Consider the following 27,276-nt stretch of genomic DNA (forward strand, 5'->3'; position numbering starts at 1 on the left):
GCGTAAGTAACATAAATCATACAGTACAGAGCCCCATGGGGAAAACTACACTAAGGGAGTAATGAGGTGGTGAGGGAGGGGCAGGGATCATTTTAAATTTGGTGTGCAGGGCCTCAAGGCGAAGGAGACATCACGGCAAGCACTGGAGGAAGGCAGGGCACGAGCCCCGGGGCCCTCCGGAAGAGCATTCCAAGCAGAAGGAGCAAGTGCAAAGGTCCATGAAGAGGGCTCCTGCTTCTGATTATTTCTACATTTGACAGATGACTAGCAAGTGGCTCTCCTATTTTGTGATCTATCAGGTTATAATCGTCTATCTGGGACCCAGGGGAGATGGAAGCAGCTCATAGAAGACTTTAGCCATCCATCTAACCTGTTGTGTGCCTCTATGGCGCCCAGCCCACATCCGGCCCATTATCTGTGTTTATAAAGTTTTATTGAAACAGCCTCATTCATTGGTTTACACATTATCCAGGCTGCTTTCACGCCACAACTGCTGAGTTGCTGATGTCTCATACTGGTGATGTGGCTGTAACAATTAAAATATGTATTATCTGACCACGTGCAGGAAAAAAAATTCACTAATACCTTCTCTCAGAATTCAGAAAGTTTCTACATCACTGCTACCTGCACCAAAAAGACATGATCACAAGTTAAACACATCTCGGTAACCTCTGCGCAACGGAGGGGTAGGCATCATTTTGTCTGATTAACGAGCATCCTGAACTCCCTCACAATTAGACGCCTACGGAGTCTAATTAGGAAGAGGAAAAATTCTGACTCTACTTCTGACCTAATAAATACATGCTTCTTGGCCAGTTATACGTATTTCTTTCCAGTGACAGCAATATAAACATGGAGAAGAATTTTTTTCTAATTTCTTAGTGATACAACAAGCTCCTTGGTTTATTCTCTTATGTCCATTCCTCCTGGTATGCAGGAGAAAAGAATTTTAAGCCAGAAAACTGAATTATTTCCCCTAAAATGGAAAAATACAAATCAAGAAAACCTGAGCACCTGACCTTGGGCAGGCTCGGAACAGAGGAGATGGGAAGTCAGAGTTCTGACAAAGAGAAGGGGAAATGTTCTAACTGTCCCAGAGGTGGCCAGTAGCAGTGAAGCTTTCTCAGTGTGCCTGTGGCATAAACTCATCAGCCCTGTAAAGAGCAAGGTTCCACCCGAGATTACGGAGGAAACCACAGCTGCTGAGGGCTCTGTACCCAGAGTGTGCTAAATCTTCCAGTGATATTTTCAGAGAGCACTGATCTCCCTAAACACTTAAATTTTACAGAAAACGAAAGATTTCAGACTGTTCTGGCTCACTCTTCATTCCACCACTGTGTATACTTGAGTGCTGACTTATTATACATTTGCTCTTTCACTGTGCATTTACCAGTAATACTGGAGACTGATGAAAAGCAGACACAGCTGACTGACTGCTTGATCATCCTAATGTAACCAGAAAGGAGTGAAACAAAATAGAGTAATTGATACTAAGAAGCACTGTGCACCTAATTTGCTAAAAGGACACAATTGTATGAAATATTAACCATATAATTAAAAGCCATAAAAAGTGGTGATGGGTTTTCTTTCAACTTCTAAGAAATGTAATTCGTAAAAAAATAAAATAAAATAAAATAAAAAGAAATGCAATTCCTGTTCCCACTAGTCAATTGATACTTATGCTAATTTTTTGCTAATAAAGTTTATCTTAGGTCAAACCAAGGCTTTCTAGAAATGATGCACATTTGGGAGAAATAGGAGAAAACCAGCACATTGTAGAGATCCACCACATAAATACTTAAACATGGGAGATTTAACCCCCAAATAATTTGCTAAATCATGAGGAACATTTCAAATAAATATTTCAAAATGACATCCAAAAAACCCAAGATGCCAGGAAGCAATTCTAATTAAACATAATCCCTTCCCAAAGATTTCTCAGTACTATAAAATCCTTAAGGGACAGAAGTTTCTTTGTAAACAGAAATGATAAGTCCATTTTAAAAGTATAATATTCAAGGGATTCTGACCTCCTGTGCAACATACAAAAATCAAAACAATATATCAATATCAGTGAAGCCCGAAATCTAACAATGACATACTTTCCCTTAACTACAATAAGCCCTGTATTCCCAAACAGAGCACTGTTATGAGATGAGCAAAAGCCAAACAGCGTGGGCTGAGTAATACCAACTCAATCTGCGCTGTTTTTCTTTGCTACAAATTGGGACAGAAGAGCACACATTGTGGTGCAAAGTTAGAAACTAACCTTAAGGTTCCAGAGGTGAAATCATAACTTCTAGTTTTAATATGCTACTCAGAACCTTAGCCCAGCATTCCATTTAGCACATTCCACACGCTCCTCCTATGTCTCAACAACAGCATTTGCAGAAGCATGTTGAGAGTCCTGAAAAACCGTATCTGTGTGCATGGCAGGGAGGGGTGGGGGAGGGGGAGGGCAATCTAACAGGTTTAAAAATGGATTAAGCCACAATTTTTGAAAATAGGCTACCTCTTCAGATAATGCATACATACATACCCTTGAGGACACAGTTTGTCCAGCCATCCCGATTTAACCTTCCTCGCAGACGATCCATAAAAACAGGCATAAGGAGATATTGCATTTGAGGAAATGGTGGATGAATCAGCATTTCCACTTGTTGAGCTTAATGGATAACTGTGCCTATTCACAGGGTCCAAATTCGATGCTTTTTGAGTCCTCGATTTAGATGCCTTTGAGTTTTTTCTTCTTAGACTCTGAAAGCATTCTTCTACTGTTGAATATTCTGAATCTGAAGCACAGTCGGTCGGGCAATTGTTCGTGTCCTTTCGAGGTATCCAAATATCTTCCACCTTGTCTTCGCTTACGTTCTCCTTCCTGTTATCATATATGCTAAGCGGAAAAGAATAGTGTAAACATGTGAAAGTGCTATCTGTCATTTAAGCTACTGGTTACTTTTTAAATTTATAAACAACCCATCTCAGAAATTAAAGACCAGGAAAAGCTTAGGATTCAATTAATCCATCTGATAATTTTTTAAACTCTTCTAAATTAAATACCAATGTCTCATTATCTAGGACATACCTGAACACTGCTGGACATAGTGTATTTTTTCTTATGTCTCATTGAATCTCATCTGTTCATTTGGGGGTGAGGTGTAGGAGGTAAGGATGGAGACTGGCTGTATTCTTTGCACCACAACCTAAACACCTTCACCAGCACTAACAAGTGGACCCTGGGCAACACTGTGAACAACTAACTTAGCTTTTTGAAGATCCTTCTTCTGAACTTGTTGCCTCTTCTCTGACTCTCCACTAACCAACCGCACGGACCCTCTGCTGTGATGTATCCACCACTACATAATAGAACAGGGAGTACGTCCGACTGGTGAGACCTTTTGTATTATTCTGTCATATTAATAAGCAAAAGCTAGAAAGAAAATGAGAAAGGGCCACTGCTAGCTAGAAAATGAGAAAGGGCCAGGCTCACACTAAGGAGGTAAAAGCTGGGTAGCATACAATATTTGCTGGAACCCCTTCACGACAGCTAAGCATAGAGCCATAAATTTAAGGAACGACAAAATGGAGTCACTGAGTAGCTTATGTATAATAAAACATTACAAAGAAGTTTTCTTTTTCCTAATAAATAAAACATATGCTTAGAGGTCAAATTACATCCTTCTGGATATAGTGTTCTAAAAACCATTACTGTCTTAGAAAGTAATTTAGCCTGGCCCCTTCCACATTTTGCATTACAATAGGTCTCTACCAAATGTCTGCTGAAGATACGCAATTAGTGTTTTAGTGTGTTCCTAAAGTTTTAGTATTTTCCTTAAGTTTAGTTTCAACATAAGGAAACCTATAGCAGTGTTAGCCTTGGAAAATAAAACATAAAATACAAGACAAAATGAATGTTAAGTAAGGAACCAGTATACCAAGCCCTAATAAAGCTGAGAAATAAAATTTACATTGCCTTAGAAATTCTGTTTAATTTCATGTGTGATCCACATAAGAGAATAATTGTCAAGCCACTCATCGATGCTGAACTTCCAATACAAAGGACACTCGGTGACATCTGTAAAAATTCTGCACTTCACAGAGCGACATTTTTTGCACGGCCCTTTCTCCGTCAGAACAACGTAACTTCTAACCCTTAAACTGCAATCATGGTCACCACATCTCTGCACTTTGGGGAACGAAGGGTGGTTTCAGTTGGAGAAAAAACAAAATAATCTGCTACAGAATAGACTTGATTTGCAGACTCTAAATTCAATTATTAAAATGAGGTCTGTTATCAACCCATTTAAAAATAAAAGATTTGAACTTACCAATGTAAACTATTTTCTTAGAAACTTAATATGAGCAAGAAGACAACACTGTATAACATTTTATTCGAAAGAATTAATCATCAGTCATGACTCCATACCTTGATTTAACAAGGAAAGAATTTCTTTCAGTAGCTGTTTCTCCTTTAAGTGTGTCTTCGTGGGTCCAAAATTCATTCTTTATACACTTCTTCTATTAAGAAAATGCATACGCTTTTTTAGGAGTTCGATATTCTACAAAGATCTACAATATCTGGGTTTAGTTTTATTCAGTAAATGTCTAATGAGATCAATTTTCAGTAAAAACAATTTAATTAGGGAAACTATTAAACAGTAGCCTTTGGATGCCTTTTCCAACTTAATAACTCATCATTTAAACTAAGAACAATGGAATATGCTAACCAAGAATAAAATTTATTGACTTTGACTTCCCCAATGCTTTTTGTCTCCCAAACTCCCCTTTCATCATGGTCAAGAAATAAAATAGCAGAAGAGCACAAGGACTAAAGAGAAAAGACTAACTGAGAAGCAGTAATTAAGATATGTAAAGCAGAGCCCTGGCTGGCATAGCTCAGTGGATTGAGCGTGGGCTGCAAACCAAAGTGTCGCAGGTTCGATTCCCAGTCAGGGTACATGTCTGGGTTGCAGGCCATGGCCCCCAGCAACCACACATTGATGTTTCTCTCTCTCTCTCTTTCTCCCTCTCTTCCCTCTCTAAAAATAAATAAATAAAATAAATCTTTAAAAAAAAAAGATTTGTAAAGCAGTTCAAAGTCTGTATTTGGGTATAACACAAAACAATACAAGGGACCTGTTTTTGTTTTTTTATGGCTTTTTTTCCTGCTTTTTTTAAAAGTAACTTCTCTTGCAGAAAACTTTGAAAACCCACTGACCTGTATTTCAAACTAATGAAATCAAACTAATGATGTGTTTTTGTGTATACACTTAAAGATACAAATTTACCATGATTTTACTGAGCAGAATTTTACTGACTGAAAATTTCATTCTTCAGTATAACACATTCTCCAAACATCTTACAGGAAAATGAAACACAAAATATAGTCAGAAGAGTAAATAATATGGAAAAAAATTAAAATGTATGGAACAAACCTTGGAAGTTTCTAGTCCCTGGAAGAGAAAGGTCTCTCCATAAGGAAAGATGGAAGATGAATTCTCCTCATTTGAATCTTTTTGGGGGGGAATTATAGGATGAGAATGGAAAGATGTGAATAATGTGAAATATTGTTTTAAAACAGGCATGTATTTATTTTAAAGCAATATTGCAACTTAAGCTTAATTCTCTGAGAGTCCAAAATTATGCTTATAATTCTTACCCCCAATTAAACCCACCACACGGTCTTCCTGAGGCAGCACTCACTGTGTGCACCCCTCACTTCACACAGGGCGTATGAATATTAAAGTGTGACGTCTCTCTCTCTCTCTCTCTCTCTCTCTCTCACACACACACACACACACACACACACACACACACAGGAAGTTGTCATGGTGCCGTTTTTAATGTTAATTCCTAAATGATGGTGTTAACAGAAAAAAATTAATTCTATTATAATTTCCAATGAACTATTAAAAATTGATTAACATGACAACTAGGTATTATATCACTTAAAATACTAGAATCCATTTAATAGAATCCCTCTAATTCCAGTTTCTAATACATCTAAAAATAAATTATTTCAAAAGGCTTTTTACTGTCTTTGAATTATACCAGTCTACAAGACCGAAGTCTCAACATCTGCATTTTCTGACACGGCAAAACAATCTTTAAAGGTTCCGTAGCCACGTGTTCACCATCTTATTGTTGAGAAGAATGTTCCTGAACTTGCAGAAGCCGAATTTTCAAAAAGAAAAAAAGCCTCTGTCAATGATCAACTTACCAGAGTAATGTCAGCCCTTTCCTGTTACCATGGCAAAATCACTTTCCATAAATCTGTTCTGTTGCTCAGACTGTCAGAAACCACTTAATTCACTTAAATGCCTTCAACTGTGGCTAATGATAAATGAAGCCGGTACCAAGAAAATCTTTTTACATCACCATGCACAAATTTCCAGGAGTCTGCAGGTACAGTACTGGCTGTTATTCACTCACCTTTCAAACGGTCTGAGGGACTATGAACTCTAGCAGACAGTACTCCCATTATCCCTACTCCCCAGGGGGCTGCCTTCTCAGTCTCCACGCAAGCACCTTCAAGACTATCGAATGAGTGCTAATGTACAGAGATGTGAAATGCTGAGACTCACTGTGCTGTGTTGCAGATTTTCCAGTTGAGGTAGCAACATTTCTTCTCTCCCGGAAATAGCTTAAAGCAACGGGAAAAAACAGGTTAAAATAGGTACGTCAAAATACATAAGTTACTATCTAAGTAAAGTATTAATTACAGAGACACACATTCTTTGGGGTAGAAAAACCCAATATTGATAAGTGAGTTTAATTTTAAATAAACAGAGTGGCCATTTTCCACAAATGTATTTTTCTAAATAGCATAAAGGAAGAGATTTCATAGGATTTTATAAGTGTTTGCTTCTCATATTTATAATTCACGAAAGCAAACATTTTCCCAATGCCTTTATGAGCATAAAGCAACTTCAAGACCTCTGTCCATACCCACCTGAGAAAAATTTTCTAAGTAGATTTCAGTATGTAGGTATAGTGTTTTTGTCATTAGCTCTATAATACTGAATAAAAAGCTTCTCTGGCTCTGTGAACATAATACAAAAATACACAAATACACAAGCCTTTTTCTTTAAGATCTGATAGTCTTGGAAGAGAGACATCACAAGTAATTAATTAGAATACAACCCAGCAACAACGACAGAGGAAACCACGGTGGAAGCAGAGGGTAGTGAGTGTCTACTACGATAAGAAAGAGTTCTATCTAGTTTGTCACCTAAATGGAAGGGTCTGGACTCTGTCTTTAAATAAACATCTGTCCAAGTGCCCTGGCTGGCATAGCTCAGTGGATTGAGCGTGGGCTGTGAACCAAAGTGTCGCAGGTTCGATTCCCAGTCAGGGTACATGCCTGGGTTGCAGGCCATGACCCCCAGCAACCGCACATTGATGTTTCTCTCTCTCTCTCTCTCCCTCCCTTCCCTCTCTAAAAACAAATAAATAAAATCTTTACAAAAAAAATATCTGTCCAAATAACTACAAACAAGTAAATAAAAAAAGAACTGAGAGATGATTCTTTGGAAAGATCAATAAAATTGATAACTCTCAGGGAAAGAAAATAAAAGAGAGACAAAAAATAATAAAATACCAATATCTGGAATGAAAGAGGGGACATCACTGCAAATCCTACCCACAGGAAAGGGGTAATTACAGATTACTAAGAAAAACTTTATGGCAGTAAATTCAACAATTAAGATAAAGTGGAAAAATTCTTTAAAAGATACAAATTACCGATTATGACATAAGAATAAATAGAAAATCTTGATATTCCTATATTCACTAGAAAAATTGACTTAGTAATTAATGGCCGACCCACAAAAAAAAATCTATACCCAGATATTGCACTAGTGAATTACACCAAACATTTCAAGAAAAATGAAACTAATTCTACACAACTTATTTCAGAAAATAGGGAAGGAGGGGTCACTTCCCAACTCACTCTTAAGCCCAGTATTACTGATAATAAAACTAGTCAAAAATAAAACTACAGATAAATGTTAGATTAACAGCCCACAAGAACATGAATGCAAAAATCATTAACAAAATATTAGCAAATTAAGTCCAACAATATATAATAAGGATAATATACCATGACCAAGTGAGAGTTACCCTACAAAAGCATGAAAGGTGTATAAAAATCACCCTGGCCAGCATGGCTCAGCTGGTAGAGGCAAAAAAAAAAGGCTGCTAGTTCGATTCCCAGGTCAGGGCCCATGCCTGGGTCGCAGGTTCAGACCCTGGACAGGGCACATACAGAAGGCGGACATACAGAAAGAATGCAGATACAATCGCTGTTTCTCTCCCTCTCCTTTTCCCTCCCTTCCCCTCTCTCTAAAATAAAAAATAAAGATAAATTTTTTAAAGATATATAAAATCATTAAACTGGGGAGGGAAAGAAAGATACCTGTTCCTCTCTGCCTTGCACACTAAGGAGAATCTCCCTGGAAGGGTCACAGGACACAACTAGGACTCCCAGGGAAAGGGCAGCTGGTTGGACTTACTTTCTGCTTGAAGATTTCCCTGGGACTAGGGAGACCTCCACAGGAAAGAGATGAGGAAGGAACCGGCTCTTGCAGCCTAGTTCTAATCTCCCAAGACTCACTGTCCAGTGCAATCCCACCCAGCCCAGCTGCCCAGAGAAAAGGAGCAGGAATTCACAGAAGAAGCCCAAGGCAAGAGCAAAAGCAATCCTTTCGTCTGGACAGTCCACTGTGTCAGACAAGGAAGGGTGTGGGAAACAAAGGGCCTCACCTCAAGAGGGCATGTCTAGCATCATAAGCCTTTTCACAATTAGGTGAAATGGTTAATTAGTAAAGAAATTACGTTAAAAGCACTGGCCATAAAGAAACCTTTTTATATGGCACATGCAGGAATAAACTAAACATCATTTAGATGTTATTTGATGAGAGAGAATCTCCGATGGCATAATCCATGATTTTATCTTAAATGACACATTATAACACTTCTGAAACTTGCAACTGCTCTTTTTCGCAGTTCTGGGGAGGACCACAAGTAAGTCACTTTCTCATTTTATGATCTGAGCCCCACCAATGCAGAGCTGCCGTTTTCTGCCATAACCAAAGAAAAATGTTACAATGGGCGACCTGGCTAGGATGCAGCTGCTAAATTACTTACTACTAATTTAACATTTCTTCAGTTCTCATTTTCAAGGCCTCAGAGTCACAATGGAACATCCAGCCTTTCAGTTTATGAAAAAATAGTGCATCTTCTTTAAAACGTAAGCCAACTGTTTCTTATCTGAAGTTACTCTGTGGCTCCCAGAAGGGTTCCGTTCTGGCAAAGATGCAACTTTAATGTGTGTACTCATATCAGACTGCTATCGGTTTACTTCTTCTCATTGTTTCAAATTAGCAAACAAATTTTAAATCTCCAGGGTCATACAAAACTTAGTGATCTTCTAACATTCCTGAGAAATACTGCAATTCTTATACAGACATACCTCCTGTTACTGTGCTCAGCTCTTCCTGTTTCACAGATGTTGCGTTACCTACAAATGGAAGGCAAGATCCTCCACCAGAAAAAAAGAATCTGACTCACTTTACACTGGTGCTCTGGAAAGGAACCTGCATTTTTTTCTGAGGTGGGCCTCTAAATGCAATCAGTATTAAGAATATTTATTAGCCCTGGCCGGCATAGCTCAGTGGATTGAGCTCGGGCTGCGAACCAAAACATCACAGGTTTGATTCCCAGCCAGGGCACATGCCTGGGTTGCAGGCCATGGCCCCCAGCAACCGCACATTGATGTTTCTCTCTCTTTCTCCCTCCCTTCCTTCTCTAAAAATAAATAAATAAAATCTTTAAAAAAATGGAATCTCTCGATTCCCTCACCAAAGCTTAAAAAAAAAGAATATTTATTAAATGAGTGGTTTAGAAAGCAGGTTCTGGAGTCAGGTACACTGGAATAAAACTCAGGTCACTAGCCTTGGGATCCTAGGAAAAGTAACCTAAGCCTCAGTTACCTTGTAAGAAACTGCATGAATATTACCTACTTCACAGGGCCATTGTGAGAATTAGATAACTCATGGAAAGTTATAAAGCAAACCAGCACCTACATCTTTCATAAATGACACTATTACTATTCATTTCCTAACAAATACTAGGCTCTGCTATGGGCGCTAGGGACGCCAGGGTAGACAAAGACATTCTGGCCTCTGCCCTCAAAGAGAGCTGCTCTAATGCCAGTTACTGAAATTAACAGTCTTGTAAATTGCCATGTTTTCTCTTGCAAATATTAAGCTTCCATGTTTTCCCTTAAAAATACAACCAGGATTTCACACTGCAATTACCAAAGTTGCCTAAAATCAAAGAACAGAGCAGATGGGGGAGGGGGTGGGGAGGGGGACTGGGGGAGTCTTGCAGAAATGCCAGCCTCCAGCCAGTGCAAGAAATCTGCAATAGCTTTTAGCACCCAGCAGTAACAGCCAAACTCACAGCCTCGTGCCTCCCAGCAGAGAGACAAGTGTTAGTTTTTAGTGAAAAAAAAAAAATATTCCACGTCAACCCTACAGAAAAACCACGACTATTTTAGGTGCAACTTGAAGAAACTGATAAAAGCTCTCTCTGTGGGAAGGAAGCAGGCTCCTCTCAAGCTCCACGGTTACCTCATGCTGCCAACCACCTGACACTATTTTAGGGCTCCACTTTAGAGTTCCCATCTCCAGTGGACCTGGTTCATACTGCACTGTTCCCATCATTTTATTGGACTTCTGTCTCCTATGCCACATTTCAAGCCCCTTTATTCCTCTCTGAAAAAAGAAACAACACACCCAAAATGGAGTCACCCATGCTAAGCCCCACAAAACCTAACCCAACTGCAGTGTCATCCTCTCCCTGGGAGGTAACCTTTATCCAGTCAGTAGAGAATCATGCAGTCCACACTAGTTAGGTGACGGGAACTCCGTTCCCTAAGGAGAGTGGCCTGGCCTGAAACAACCCATTCTTCGCTAGAATAACTTCTTTGCCCCACTGCCATCTGCCTATAAAAGCCTTCCACTGTGTACAACTTCCCAGAGTTCTTAGTATTTGCTAAATAGGATGCTGCCCAATTCATTATCACCACACAAAGCCAAATAAGATCTTCAAATTTACTTGGCTGAATTTTGGTTTTTAATACTACCTCCTTCACACCTAGCACAGTTCCTAGCAGTACCAAATAGGTATTCACTAGATGTCTGTTGAATTATTAATTCATGCCGAGTATTATGCCAAGCAGTAGAAATACAAATGTTAAACACATGGCCCCTGTCAAAGAACAAATACTTTACTGGGGAGACAGAGTCAGCAATTCAAATGTTAGAACAGCACTCATGGAGGAATGCAATGTCACGTATACCAGGTGTGATGGGAAGGTGTGGGGAAGAATACCCAAATAAAATAAAGAGAAGGGACGTCCCCCAAACTAAACGGGCAAAAGCTCAAGAGTTCCAGGCAGTTATAGGGTGGAAACAGACTCTGGGAACTAGTGTTCAACAGAAATGGCATGCCAAAAATTTTTAAAAGAGAAGAAAATGTTTATTGAATAGGTAAATTAATAGAAGTTGAATTTAGAGGAAAAAAGAACACTGAAAATAAAAATGTTTAAAATAGCTAAATCTCCCCAAATGGAATACTTACAACTTATCATAAAAGTTCTTACCTCCCTGAAATTCCTTTTGTCGACCCCGGAATCTCTGGCACAGGCCGATGCCTCAGCATAAAAGATCGAGATGGCCTTGAAACCAATTTGCTACGACTTCGCATCGGTGGCAGGAATGGTGATGATGGAACATACAAATCATTTACAACCATTTCTCCTTGAAATTTAAAGAAAGGGGATGGCGGTGAACTTCCTGATAAACCATTAGTTCCATTTCCGGAATCTGCTTCCGACAGTGGACAGCCACGGGCAGGAAGGCATTCAGGGTCTCCACGAGGAAGCCTGCTCACATTGTCTGAGATCAAATCAGCATTCCCCGCTTGCTCTTCTCCAACCGTACAATCCACAGTCTTCTTTGTAGCCAAAGATTCTATTTTACTATTTTCGCTACCAGGTAAAGAATATTGACAAGAATCTAAATTCAGGCGCGGTTCTCCTCCTGGAATGGGAAGGCTGTGTTCAGGAAGAGACGGCTTGCCATCGGAGTTATGAGACCCGCTATTTTCTACATTAATGTCGTGTTGATCTAGATGTTTTGTAACAGTTTCCAACTGCACTGGTTTAAGTGTCTGAACAGTACATGAATCTAAAAGTTCTGTGCAGGTGCCCTTATCGGAAGATGGAGCAGGGTGATCCTTTGAAGTCTCACCATTCTTCTTTGTCTTATGAATATTTGCATATATTGGGATATCTTGCATTTTTGACAAGATTATCTGTAACTGTTTAATTATCCTCCTCCGGTGTCCTGTAGGAGATATTCCAATTTTGTGTAGCACGCTGTCATTTATAGTTGCACAGTCCTTCACAGTATTAAAACCAAACTCTCGGAAGAGGGAGAGATACTGCTCCAAATTAATGCTCATTAGGAAATCTTTGATATCAACATTTACTGCAGTGGCTGAGGACATAATGGTGGCTTCATTACTAAGCTGATTTACAAAAATCAGTACAACGAGATACGCACACAGAAGGGTGAACTTCAATGTCTCAGAATGTTACTTTCTCCACAGTAAATGCTTTGCATGCTTAAGCCTAGGGGAAAAAAATGAATTTATTAGGACATTTTAGTTATTAAAACCTTGTTTTACATTATAAACTTTCTCTGAAGAAACACAACCGAAATGAGGGTAATGACTATCACCCACTAAGAGTCTGGCATTTTTGTGCACTACTTTGACGTCCTGGAAGTCAATTCCCAGGGAGAGTATGAAGGTACAGGACAGAAATGCTATGGTCACATAAAGGTAAAAAAAAAATGGACTCTCACACGAATATAAAGTGAACATGTGTCAAAAACATTATCTGACTCACTAAACGAAGGAACCAGTATGACAGTAAGGTTAGTGCCTAGAGCATTTGTAGAATGGGCTTATACAGTCCATCAGAAAAGGCTATTTTGTTTTGTTTTTAGTGTTAGAATACGACTGAAAGGTTAGTTTAAAAATAAACTGATTAATGCCCTATAGGGCATAACATTAAAGCCTTTAGAGTTGTCTTTCTACTGGAGAAAAATCTATAAGCAAATGGGAAACTTCCCAGTTCTGGGCTTTAACCAAGCAGTAAACAGAAAGTGCAGCACAAGAATTAGAACTAAAACCCCAAGGGTGGGCGCTGGCTGGTGTGACTGAGTGGAAGGAGTGCCGGCCTGCGAACTCGAGTCCCTGGTTCGATTCCCAGTTAGGGCAGCACATGCCTGGGTTGCGGGCCAGGTCTGCAGTGGGGGGCACCCAAGAAGCAACCACACATGGATGTTTCTCTACCTCTCTTTCTTCCTCCCTTCTCTTCTCTCTAAAAAAAATAAAATAAAATCTTAAAAAAAAATCCCAAGGGTGGGTCTATAAACAGTAACCACAACAAGGCATTGAAAGAACATGTTGTACGTTCTTTTGATTACCAAGTTTCAGATAATTTTCCTTAACTACTAGATATGAACAACTTTCCCCTTTACTACACTTTCTTCAGAGACGCTCTTAAAAAGTACAGTTAGAACATATTTCTCAGGTCAATAACTTTCATTTCAAGAAAGCATTGGCATTATGCGTACAATACTGACAAGCACGATAAGACTAGTAGACTAGTTAGTTAATCCTTAAATACATTATATAACAGGAAATAAGGTAATATGAAAGTAAAACAAAAATGTTTAAAGGTCACATTTTCCTTATACACAGCAGATTCGTATAGGTCCATTTTTCTCCCAAAGAACATGAATAAATTTTTTTAGAAGTTGATTTATTTGGGTTCTGTTTCTATAACTGTGTTTAGTTTGTGAAGATGTATATATGCAAATTTCTGAATATTATGCTTCAATAAAAAGAAAATGCATAATACTCGTATGCTCAAGGAATAAAGTGAGACACACCCAAACAAGGTAAATTTATCTGATCAAGTGCTGATGCAATGTTTCTGGAAATCAACCTCAAACTCAGACACTGCATGTCTTACATACCAAAGCCCCAGAAATGATTGCCTCAACTGTTTAAAACACCAGCAAATATTGACAAGCAGGTACAGGATAAGAGGGAAAGCACATATGTTCAGGCAGCACTACAGGAGCAAAGAAATAAAAATACAAACAAGAGGTTAAAGGCAGAAAATGCCTTTATCAATAAGGAATCCTTCAGTCACACTCAAAATGACAAAATATCAGGGGGAAAAAGTAGAAAGTTAAACCTCACCACCATGTACAAACCTGGGCCTCAGATACACCACTCTTGTTATACTTATTTTGTAAATGAACACATTACCCAATTTTTTTTGGCACATCACAAAATGGGAATAATTACTTCCAAATGGACTGGCTTTGCATCCTCCTGAACTATAAGAAAATAAAAGTCTGTAGTATTTTGTTGCAGCAGCCCATACTGACTAATACACTCCTCCATCCTCACTGTCCTTGCCCCAGTTCAGACCTTCATTGTAACCTCTTACCTAGATTACCACTAATACTGTCAACAAATCCCTCAACCAGTCCCCCTCTATCAGTAAATTACTGAAAATCCAAATTTGGCATATCACACCACATCCTCAAAAGGATCAAGTCTAAGCTTCTTACGGTCTAACAATAACAACAGCTACTACTGATGTAAACAGCAATTATGTGCCAGACACCATACCTCATACACACTCTCTGCAATGTAGGTGTTCCTACATACTAACTCCAGGTTCAAGTTCAACCTGTGTCATTCCACCCACATCTTTCACTCACTTTAACTAATTGTTAATTATTGTTCCCAAGGTGATCAATTGTTTAATAGTCCCGTATCTTTTGGATATACTGTATCTGCTTGCAGATCTACAGATTTTGCAAAATCCTATGCTCTGGTTAAAATTTTGAATAGGCAGTACTACCTCTTCTACGAAAGCTTCTATTGACCTTAAACAGAATCATTCCCTTTTCAATATGCAACTAGGATCCCTGAAACTTGACAAGTGCTGGTGACATGTTTAAGATATAGAAGAGAGGTTGGTAGGGAGGATGGCAGAATTGACTGAGAGGCCCATTTTGTTATTTTTTTGGTGTGCAAATGTGTTTTAATACAGTAAGCCCTTTCCTTCCCTTGCAGTATATACATACGCTTCCTGGGTGGCTGACTCAGGGATGGATACACCAAATGTTCTACCCAAAATCTCTCTCAACGATCAGTCAACATGCTGAATGTGGCTAGAGAACCTGATTCCTATTCTTGACTCACAGCCCTCTGTGTACTTTAATATCAGCCCCATCTTTCAATCACCTGGCTTTTTAACTGTTTTACCACCAAAAGGTGTTCACAGATCCACTTCTTTCTTTAGAGGCTTCTAGCCTACATGCACACCATGAAATGCAAAGAGATGGACATGCCTAACTATAAAAGTCTCCTATATTCAAACTCCTTCATTCGAAAGCAAAGCCCTCCATGTGCTGCAGGTAAGCAGCTCCCCAGGCGCTGGTCTGTGGATCTGCTGTGCAGCAACGAGAGCTGGTAACAGGCCTAGGAACCTGTGTCTGCAACACATACCAACGATGGCTAAGATGCGCACCAAAATTTAGCAATCACATTTTCAATTCCTCCCGCTCCCCAGTATGCTTTATACCGTCTCACCTGAGCTTAGGCTCATCTCTTGACTCCCCTAGGATGGAATGTCCCTCCTACCACACTGCCCACAAGTCTGGAGTCAGACTCACAGGCTCCCTCCCCTGCTTGGGAGCAGTGTAAACACTGGCACATGTCTGTACGTCAGCTTCCTTAACCACAACACGGAAACACTCAAAGGTACCTCGGCACTGGTGAAGCTTAAATAGGATAATCCATCTGTAAGTGTTAAAATAGTGCTTAGTATATGGTAAGTGCTTAGCAAATATTCAGTTCCATCATTATAATTTTTTTCTTTTCAACAGTTCAGTCATTATCTTCCCACAGCTAAAATCTTTCCCATTCTTTGAAGCCTAACTCAAATGCTATTTCCTCCACAAGGTTTCTACCATACAAGAAATAAACTCATTTATACATCCACAGCATCTATGTCTTACAGCATTAAATTACATCTTATTCATTTAACAGCAACCTACAGGAGTGGGATAATACAGTGCAAAAGCCAAGATTTGGGAGCTGAACAACCTGTATCAAATCCCAGTTCCTCCATTTATTCGTTTTGTAAGCTTGGACAAGTGTTTAACCTCTCTGTGCCTGCTTCCTCATGGGAAAACAAGGGTATTAATAGTACCTACTGCATAGGGCTGCTGTAAAGAATTTAGAACACCAACTACACACAACAAATGCTAAATACTAACTGTTTGCCATTGTAATTATTTCTGTTATCCCATTATAAACTAATACCTCTGCCAAGGTGGTGATCAGCTCACATAAACTGCCCAATAAATTCCAGTCAAATTATTGGTGTATAAAGTCAGTGCACGACGTACACGTAGAACATGTTTAGAGAATGCATGAATAGCCTGCATGACAGGCGTGCTTGTGCATCTGCCCATCCTATCCTGACCCATTTCCAAGAGGAGGAAGTACTAAAAGGGAGGTAACATTTAGGAGCACCTGCTACATGCCCGGCTTGCAACACCATTTAATAAACCTGATCTTACTATCTTACTGAGCTCTACCTTGGAACTACATCCCGAACCAACTACTTCTCGACACCTGCCCTGGTCACATCCTATTCCAAGCTATTAGCTTATCTATTTTAGACCATTATAACAGTCTCCTAACTGATAGCCCTGATTCAGTCCTGGTTTCCTACCCACTCACCCCAACAGTGTGGTCTCAGTATAGAAGCCAGATGACATATGGCAGTCGGTCCAGAAAGTATCCAGCCATGCACTATAAAAATTAGAGACATTTACTGAAGAAGATGTAAGAAACGTTGTACACGGGACAATGACATCTCAGTCTCCTTCACAGTAGGCACCTTGGGGCCTCACACAGTTCTCCCCATCGCCATCAGCTGCCCCATTATATTTTCCTGAATCTCATCAACAGTGTGAAATCTACTCCATTTCAAAGGTGATTTTAGTTTTGGGAAAAGCCAAAAGTCACAGGGCACCAAACCTGGGCTGTAGGGGGGCTGAGTCACCTGGGCGATTTGATGTTTTGCCAAAAACTCTGCACGAGACATGATGCATGAGCCAGTGCATTATCTTAATGAAGCTGCCAATCACAAGTTGCCTATAGTTGCGGCCTTCTGAATCATCCGAATAGTTTCCATGGAGGACTGTTCAAGCTTAATGCAAAATGTGATGGAGATTCTTCACTCTACTTGCTCAGTCATTTTGACTGTCATGGCCACACAGTAAACATGCTCACTCAACACTGACTAGTCAAGTCATCATTGTTCAAGCCTGAGCATTCCAGTCCACTCTCCTTGGCTGCCAGGTTACACCAATGTTGCACAAACCATTCTCGTTACATTAACAATGGTTGGACTTTGTCCAGACAGACCTTGTATTTTATAACAAAAGTCACTCCCAAAGACTTCCCAATTTTCCCTGGTTTTCCCCCTCCATCACTCAAGTGCCATCAAGCTCATCTGTCTTCTTATTCCCACCTTATGACCTTATCTCTAGTCCTTCCATCTCTTTCAAATCTGTTTCCCCAACATATACCCACAACTCAGGGCTCACTCCATCATCTTAGTGGCTCTCTGCTCAAATGGGCCCCTTTGGAGAGGCCTTACATAACCCCCCTGTGCACAGGAAAAATTAACATAGAACAACTGAATTCGGTCATAAGTTTAATCCGTTTTTTTAAAAGCACACCATTTTAAAATCAGAACCATAACCTTAGGGTCTTCAGAAACTGCAAATGTGCCAAAATACTAGGTTTAACAATCACAGAACCACTGAAAGGTAGCTCAGAAAATACCGAATAAAAAGAAATCCAACTGCCACATGAACAGTGAAACTTTTTAAAGTTATCAATACAAGTCTTACAGATCGTAAGGACCATGGGAGTTTCTGCACTCCAGAATGCAGTAGGATGGTTCCGAACAGAGTGGACCCAACCCCCGGGGGGAATCCAGGGAATGTGCAGGAAAATGTCTTCGCAGGTCGTAACCGAGCGGCACCAGTAGACAGGTGAGGTGACTCACGGCATCCTGCAGGTACCATTCTACTCCAACTCTCTACAGCTAATCACCCCCACACAGTGCCTGGCACTTCAGGTAAGAGAAGTGCCTCTGCCTTTAATTGCTAATAAACTTGTTGTGGAGAAATAGCTAAGCCTTAAAAAAAAGCTAGAGATCTCCATATGGATAACTTACTGAAATAGCTAGCTCAGGCTACAAACCTTAACAGACATCTACCTCTGCTTCAGTAAAGAATATAATCATAAGAAATAGGTATCATGGTATTTGCAAATCAAGCAAATTCCACTGGTTTTTTGGGGGGGTTTTTTTGTTTTTTTTTAAGATTTTATTTATTTTTAGGGAGGGAAGGGGGGAGGGAGAGAGGGGGAGAGAGAGAGAGAGAGAGAGAGGGAGAGAGAGAGAGAGAGAGAGGGAGAGAGAGAGAGAGAGAGAAACATCCATGTGTGGTTGCTGGGGGTTATGGCCTGCAACCCAGGAATGTACCCTAGCTGGGAATCGAACCCGGGACACTTTGGTTCCCAGCCCGCGCTCAATCCACTGAGCTACGCCAGCCAGGAAATTCCACTGTTTTAATAACAAGATACTAACACCAAGTATCATAAAATCAACACAATCTACTTTGTTCCCCACCACCACACAGAAGAGGAAGTGGATTTGAGAAAATACCATTGTCGTCATATCACTCCATCCCACAGTATAGAACAGCAAAAGGTCACAGGCCAAGGATCCTAACTCACTCTTCTAGTGTAAGTGCTCAGTCCCCAGTTCAAGGCAAAACTGGTCATTTAACATCCCTCTCCTCTGCCACACATTCACCTACATTAGCTTGTGGCAACACAACCCCCATTAAACCCAACACAGGAAGCCCAATTTCCACAACCTTGTCATCACTCTCCACTGTGGTCACTGCCTCCATGGTCGCTACCTTGACCACTACTCCTTCCCACCCATCAAAACACATCCATTCTTTCTCATTCTCCTTCAGACTTTTATGCTAATAACAATAGTCAATATTTGCGGAGTGGAAACAAACCCTCTGTGTAGGATCTCTCGCAACCCTCATAGCTGCCTTGGGAGGACAGTCTCATGCCCAAAGCCACACAGCAGACAAACCAGAAAAACAGTAGGGCCAGAATTCTGAGAGTCAGACCCCACCCACCACCTGTGCTGCCAGTTATGCAACTTATTTAACAGTAGAGAGGAGAGAGGACTTCATATTTTCTCTCTCCTCTGTCTATCCAAGCACTTCTAGTCACTAGAGAAATGCTACTTAAATATACTATGCTGTGCAAGCCCAAGCTTTGTACATCTTTTCAAGTTGATCGTGGGTGTATGTTGTCCAGGTAAGTGGTTAAATATGGAAACCTATATTCATTTATATTTAATTACTTGAGATTTGAGAATCAATGACAAATTAAGGGATAACGTCTCTGAAATTACTGTATGACAGAAGAAATGTTAATCTAGAATTTAGTTTATTAAAATTATCAAAATCAGCCAAAGAATTCACTGCCCACCTGAGCAGTCAATGGTGATGGGACAAAAAAAAAGTTAAGCAAAAAACTGCTGGATGACAACAGAAAGTATTGCCGCATTGTTTCAAAAGGTACTTAACCATGACTTTAAAGGTTTCACTTTAAACGATGCTAAAGGACACAGGGAGGGGAAGCAACCCAAGTGCTGACGGATGAACGGATAAACAAAATGTGCTCTACACACATGGAATACCATGTGGCCTTAAACAGGAAGGAAATTCTGCAATGTGCTACCGGCATGGATGAACCTTGGGGACATTATGTGAAGTGAAGGAAGCCCATCTAAAAAAGACAAATACTGTTTGATGCCACTGACATGAGACAGACAGTTAAATTCAAAGGAGGAGTAAGTAGGATGGCGCTTACCAGGGTTAGGGGCAGCGGGCATGTGTTTCATGGATGTAGAGGTTCGGTTCTGGAAGGTAAGAAAAGTTCTGGAGATCCGTCTCACAGCAATGTCAATACACTTAACACCACGGAACTATACACTTACAGTAGTCCAGTACTCTGTGGTTTTGTGGTGGTGCTGTTTTTTAACATGATAAGAAGGTAGGCAGATTGACTAGAATATTTGGGCCAGCTTTTCAGCTTTTGTTCACGTGGAACTCCCTCTACATACCTTGTTTTTTTTCCCCCTCCTTTGGGGGCCAGTTCAAGCCTCACAAGCGTGTACTACCACGTCCACGCATCTTCCCTACCTACTCCAGGCCCCTTCATGCCTCGTCCACTCACCCAGGCGGCAGCGCAGGGAGCGCAGAGCTCTTGGGTCAGGCTACTTGGAGTCCCAGCTGGCCTTCCCCACTTGTTCACCGTGCACCTTGGTCACGTTATTTAACTTCCCTGGGGCTCAGTTTCCTTGTCTATAAATGAGGATAAAATATGTCATATCTGGTAGGATTTCTATTAGGATTAAATAAGTAAAATATGTAAGGTATATATAACAGTGCCTGGCATGAATTACAAATGTTGTCTATCACCCTGGCCGGGTAGCTCAGTTCATAAAAGCATTTGTCCCCATTTGCCAAGATTGTGGGTTTGATCCCCAGTCAGGGTACATACAAGACTCAACCAAAGAATGCATAAAGAGGTGGAAAAAAACAAACTGATGTCTCTTTGTCTGTCTCTCTCTCTCTCTCTCTCTCTGAAATCGATAAGTAAAAAAAAGAATGAATGTTGACTATTATTATTACTTCATTTGCTGTATACAATATTCATTTGGTCATATTCATAATAGATTATTGATCTTAGTTTCACTGGCACTCTTCTGCCCGCCTAGTAAAATTACATTCCTTTAAGTCAGCACTGTAAATTATTCCTCTAATAAGCTTACAAGGTACTTAACACAGCAGTGAAGATAGTTATATTAACTTAGTAAAATGCAGATGTGGTTGCAGTAGTGAGAACGAGGATCTCACGGAAGACCTTAGACTTGGGACACAGGGCAGAGTGATCGTCAGTGACCTCAGCCCTGCCGTGTGATAGCTGCATGACCTTGGGGAAGTTCCTTCATTCCTCTGAGCCTCACTGATGTCATGTGTAAGCAGCGATGACAATGATGCCTACAACACAGTAAATACACATGATCTGAAAACAGACCCAGGCAAGTAACAAGCATTGCTGAGGTTTAAAATAGCCAGACCCTGGGCAAAAGCATTCATGGCTTAGATCAAGGAGAAATTATGGTTCTGAGTTATATTTTGATTATTATACTGACTGGGCACTCTGAAAAGTACAACCCTTTCAAACCCTAGAACTTAATAGTGACTTCCACATCCAATGAAGGCCAGAAGTGATGATTCCTTTACTTGTTATGAGAAGTTATCGGTAGCATAAGTAGTACCTAGAATAGGTTTTTTAGATAATATCTCAATAATTACGTGGTCAATAATCTCCTTAGTTCACTTCGCTTCAGCAGGTCTTTTCTTCTAGGTGGACACCTAGATTTTAAGTTAACTGGCTAATGTTTAGGACTTGTTTTCCATTAGAGGTCCTTAAAGAGCAGCCCTAAGTCTTGGGCAACCAGAGAAAGGTTTCATCTTCCCAAGTTCCTACAAGAGCAGACGTGGGATAATTCAAAAGAATAAGTGGAAGCTTGCATCACCGTGGAGAAGCTCCAGCTGCAGTCCCGACCACCCAGACAGCTCCCTCTGCCCAGCGCCAGCCCCCTCCTTCCCTCTCTACAGCCCGGCCACACCCCGAAGGGGGAGAATCAGACACCTTGAAACCCTTGACGTGAACACAACAGGCACAACTGCCCCTTCAGACTCTGCCCCATTTCACGCTACACTGAACAGAGCTTTAATGTCCAATTTACTCAGGTCAAAACTGATATTACACTTCAGCGAAAAGGTTTTTAAAGGTACACTTATGTACGTATGTGCACTTTTCATACATACATTGTATTTTAAATTTTAAAATTTAATGCAAATAGGTACCCAACCATTTCTCTGAATTTGAGCTGCATTTTTAGACTAACAACCAGATGTTTCAAAATAGCCTACTGTGAACCATTTCCTCTCCTTGCATTTATAAATAGCACCCTGACCTCTTTTCCAACTGAATCTGAGGGCTTGTTCCTAGTGGTTCTGCAACTGCCAAAGTCTCTCTTTCTTAGAAAAAGAGGCTATCTCAGCAACTGTCTCCCAACTTATTGATTCACTTACTTAAAATTATTCATTCAATAAATATTTAAGGAACACAATTTACTCTATCCAAGATAATAGTGGGAAATATTTGCAGTTCAAGATAACAGTACCTAATATCTCATTTGAGAACTGTGTTAGGTGCTACAAAGGAAGTAAAGATGCAGTGTCTTCACTCAGACAGTTTAGAACCAAAGGGTAGATCAGACGGGACCACAAGCCAAGGAAAGCAGTATGCGTGTGAACAGCCCCTTGTCTACCACGGCACTAAGTGCCAGCGGCGAAGGCATATCGAAACTGGAAGACTCCGATGTACCCAAAACGACACGTAAATAGGGGTGATAACAACAATCAAATGTTGTGACCTTGACTTTCACGCAGTTTACATTTTAAGTCTTGTTTTCTTTTTAAGTGCAGAGAGGTAGTACCATCCTCTTTCGTGACTGCCAGGGAACTCTCAAAATCTCACATCGGCTTCATGGATACAGTGAAATACGCAGTAAACTGAGCCTGGGGGATGGAGTGCTCCATGACGGAGCTACGGGCGGGGGCTGTAAGATAGGTAGAAGAAATACAGCAGAGGGAGAAGGCAGCATCTGAAGTAGCAGGCATGCCATAAAGGGGGCAGAGAGGGAGAAAATGTCTTCTAACAATAGCAAGGAGATGAGAGTAGCTGGGAGGGACCAAGAGTTCAAAGAAAGGTGACACCAGAAAAGGAAGCTGCAACCGGAGATGGAGGGCCTTGAAGAGCGGGCTGAAGATTCTGAACTTCACCACCAGACTGGGAAAGATGTTGGCAACCGCTTCCGCCAACACAACCCACCAAGGCCAAGTCACCCAGCAGCCAGCTCAGAGACCACACTTCTCTTCCACTCCTTCTTGATCAGCTCTCCAACTCTGCAGGATTAAACCATTCTCTCCTCTTCCTAAAGCTAGGTAACGTAATGGTCCTTTCTGCATCCCATTTGTGGGAGAATCATAAAGGCAGACGCACTATTTTATCAGCCCATCCCTGAACACTCCCTCACTTATGCACGCGCACCTCTGTACACAAATGGTAGAAGACAGAAACGTAATTCTCCCTATTTCTTCACTAGTAGTTTTATCCCCGAAACTGCTCAAAATGATTGCTCTCACCCACATCAGCACTCCTCTGTTTCCTCCATGGCCTGGGCGAGGAAGCAAATTCATGCTGAGTCAAAACTGTAACAAAATTTCACAGATCAAATTTCTAACTAGAAAAAATCATGTGAGAAGAATACCCTGGACTGTTTAGTTCAGTTAAGAAAAACAAGCGAGCAAAATGGTTTAATCTATCATTAAATATTCAATCTGGCCAATGCTTAAAAGAACCCTAAAATGATCAGCTACAGAGGTCTACGACTTCACAAAAAAAATGAAGACATCTCCCAGCCTCTCATTAATCATTTCTGGTCAAAGCTAAGAAATATTTCCAACACTAATAACAATGTCTCTACCTAATTAATATTTTACAGAGTATTTAAAAAACCCACCCGCTTAGACTAATTGAAAAGCTTGGATCCACTGAATCAATAAATAAATGGAGGGGGGGGCACTTGTTAAAATAAAGCTATCACAGCAATGACCATCACTTAGCACTTTTATAGCATCTTTCACCCAACTGTCTCAAAGTTGCAGGGAGGTGGGGTACAAACTAACAAAAGAAAACCTTCTTGGATACCATGAGGTCTATAACCCAGCATCCTAAGCATGTTTTTAAAATTTTATAGTCACATAGAGTTTATAAGAAAGTGGCAATTAGTTATAACATAAATTCTATACTTAACCGTAGTAACTGTGGTTAAATTGAAAAGTAGTCATTGACTATCTATGAGCCTCACACCACGAGAAGGCTGTAGTGATAGGTGATTATGAATTAGTTTTCAAATGTACCATCAGCTCCTTCTTTCATGGACAACACAAAATTTGACAAGCTTACAGAAGGAAAAAACAAATGCACACACGCCCACATTAATAAGTCTTAACAAGTCATTTGACTTACCCTCCAGGTATTTTAATAAACCTCAGAGTACTGACAAATCAAGTCCACATAAAATATTCCTGGTGTTAAGACTCACCTGAAATGTGTATGTTAAATATACAGGGTGGGGCAAAAGTAGGTGTACAGTTGTTCAAATGGAAAACAATACAATAAATAATACTACAAGAGTAAACTCTGCTTCCGTACTGACAACTGTACACCCACTTTTGCCCCACCCTGTACATTTAAAAAGGAACCAAGGAGATATTTCTACTTTAAACTTTAGCCTAGTTCCATGACCCATTTTACTTTTCCTTTCTTTTTACACGTTGTTTAACAGTGAAATGTCATGAGGATTTTCCTTCAATATTTCTATTGTAAGTGCATGAATTTTTAGAGGTATTTTTCTCTCCTTTTCCTTAAAAAAGTTAGCTTCCTTTTTAAAACTGCCATAACTTCATCTTCTAACTACTGTCCTTATGGGCAATATTCCACAAACTGGCTGGGCTGTAGAGTGCTTAAGTGCGAGAAAATCAATACTGAGCTTGTAAGTACAATACTATAATTGGTAATCACAATGACATCCATTTATAGGTAATTTTAAAAATAGTTTCTTTTTCAATATGCTTTCTTAAACCAAAAGGATACACTCCACTGAGCAGCCTACTTCAAGGACAACCTTGCAAAAAAAAAAAAAATGCTGCTATCACCACACAAACTTGCAACAGCCTAAAATATTATTCCACACAAACCAGCTTCTATTTTCCTCTAATTATCAAAGGTTATTTTCACAATATAATTCCACAAAGCCTCCCCCACACGGAAACAAAAAACAAAAACTCCAGATTGCCGCAAGGAGGCAGGGGAAGTGTTTAAGAAAACAAGCCAGGATGAACTTACTTTACTAAAGGAAGATGGGCACCCATTTCCTCAAGAGACCAGTCTCCAAAAGTCATAGAGAAAGATCAATCTGGTCAACTCACAGCCGACTGGTTGCCCTGCAGGGTGTTAGGTTGAGGCAGGTGGAAGGCAAATGACTGTAATTAACGTGAATTTACAGGCCTGTGGTCTCACGGTATACAACAAGCAGGATGCGGGGGAGCTCGAAGATCAGAGCAAACTCGTTATCTCCAGCGAGTAAATAACTTGGTGCCTGAAACTCGTTGAAGGGCGGCTCCTTTTTGTTTATTTTTCTCTTGGAGAGGGGGCATGGAGGGTGATTCTAGCTGTCTATCCGGATTGTCACCCTCCCGGGCCAAGTCACATTAGCGAGTGGGTTTTCTGTATCCCTTACCCGCTTCTGGTTTCCTTTTAGACGCCCACACGCGGGAGCGAAATCCAAGGGGCTGAAACCAGAGCCCAGCACTTGGCGCTCTGGAAATTTACCCGAAAAAGTACTGAAAAGCCCCAGCCCCACCTTAGACGGTCCTCGCACACAGGCCCGGTCCACCCGCCCAGCGCACCCCGTGGCCCCCGGTACTCACCTCGCACGAGGGCCGCCAGGCTCCGGAGGCGAGGCGGGAGGAGGGGGAGCCCGGGCGCCGACGTCTCTCCCCGCCCGGCTCCTCGGTCCTCACCCGTCGGTCCCAGGCACAGGGCCTCCTCCTTCTCGGTCCCCGCCGGCTGCCCGGACAGCGGCCACGCGGGCGGCGCTGTCACTCGGCCGGCGCGCCGCGGCCGCCGCACCTGGAGGCGGGGAGCGCGGGGAGCGCGCAGCTCCGGAAGCGCCGAGCCCGCCGCCGGCGCCCAGCCCAGGTGCTCCCGCGCCGCGCCTCGGCCGCTTCCTCCGGTCCCGCGGGGGCGGGGAGCTGGCGCCCCGCGCGGGGGTAGCCCGGGCTCAGCGGCGGGGGCGGCCGAGCAGGCCGTCCTGGTTCCGCAGCATAGTTGGGCGGCTGACTCAGTCCGCCGCGGCTTGGCCGAGCCTGGCACCCGCGCCACCTGGGGCTCCTCGGCTCCGGGGCTCCCGACCCGCGGGAGGCTGCGAGGGCGCGTCCAGAAGTGGAGATCCGGGAGGGCTGTATCCTCCGGGAGGAAGATGCCCGTGACCGCTCCCCGGCTCCTGCCGGCCAGTTGGTTTGATGGTGCGCTCTTGATGGGTTGGTTGCTTGTCAACGGGGCGGAACCTCGCCACCACTGATTATTAGTGTTGCTCTACTACTTTCCAAGTTGCGTGAGCGTTTCCCAAACTTAAGACTCACCTTGGGCGCTTGTTTCCCCAGGCTGTTTCTTGGTCAAGTTGCAATGAGTGAGCCCGGGAATCTGTTTACTTACCGAGCCCCGTGCTGATGATTAGGCTGAACCCATTATATAGAATGCTACTCTAAGTCATTTCTGTGAGGAAGGGGAAAATACCAATTTTCTAGTTAATGAACCTGAGAGGCAGAGCAACTTGCCCAAGCAGACAAAGCTTTAAAAGCTGGAGGTGATTTTCAGTTTAGATCTAAACTCTCTTTCCCCTGAAGAAGACACTTCCCACTGATTTTCTAAATTCCCCTTCCTTGTCTTTTCTGCTGGAGGGGAGAGATAACCACACTCCAATCCTCCGGCACCTGAGATTGTTAGAGCCAGGAAAGACATTCCCCCTTGGAGTTGACGCTCGGCTCTTGACACTCTACTCTTAGTGATAATAAGGAGGCAGCAAAAGAAAATAAGGGAATCAGCACTGGGCAGTGTGGCTCAGTGGATTGAGCGCCGGCCTGCAAACCATAAGGGTCGCCGGTTTGATTCCTAGGCAGGGCACGTGTCTAAGTTGTGGGCCAGGTCCCCAGTAGGGGGTGCAGGAGAGGCAACCACGCATTGATGTTTCCCTCCCTCTCTTTCCCCTTCCCTTCTCTAACAATAAATAAATAA

At 41.5% G+C, this 27,276-nt stretch overlaps 1 protein-coding gene across 8 annotated transcripts in view; it reads right to left on the reverse strand.

The window, feature by feature from the left end:
- ARAP2 (ArfGAP with RhoGAP domain, ankyrin repeat and PH domain 2) overlaps positions 1-26,473 on the reverse strand; it is a 159,893-nt gene extending 133,420 nt beyond the window's left edge. For 2 of the 8 annotated variants that reach the window (XM_045834427.1, XM_045834420.1), the window contains exons 1-6: positions 25,911-26,473; positions 11,669-12,700; positions 6,585-6,643; positions 5,436-5,512; positions 4,427-4,518; positions 2,540-2,893 (exon numbers count right to left, since the gene is read on the reverse strand). In XM_045834427.1, coding sequence (XP_045690383.1) covers positions 2,540-2,893; positions 4,427-4,518; positions 5,436-5,512; positions 6,585-6,643; positions 11,669-12,576 — 1,490 coding nt within the window. In that variant the 5' untranslated portion in view covers positions 12,577-12,700; positions 25,911-26,473. Of the gene's footprint in view, positions 1-2,539; positions 2,894-4,426; positions 4,519-5,435; positions 5,513-6,584; positions 6,644-11,668; positions 12,701-20,148; positions 20,198-20,514; positions 20,643-23,561; positions 23,674-25,326; positions 25,399-25,910 lie in introns of those variants that run through there. The other 6 variants (XM_045834423.1, XM_045834422.1, XM_045834421.1 and 3 more) reach the window with 6 other exon arrangements.
- Between the last annotated feature and the right edge of the window lie 803 nt (positions 26,474-27,276).

The sequence above is a fragment of the Phyllostomus hastatus genome, unplaced genomic scaffold, assembly GCF_019186645.2.
Source record: "Phyllostomus hastatus isolate PE091 unplaced genomic scaffold, TTU_PhHast_1.1 phas_contig_196, whole genome shotgun sequence".
NCBI lineage: Eukaryota > Metazoa > Chordata > Mammalia > Chiroptera > Phyllostomidae > Phyllostomus > Phyllostomus hastatus.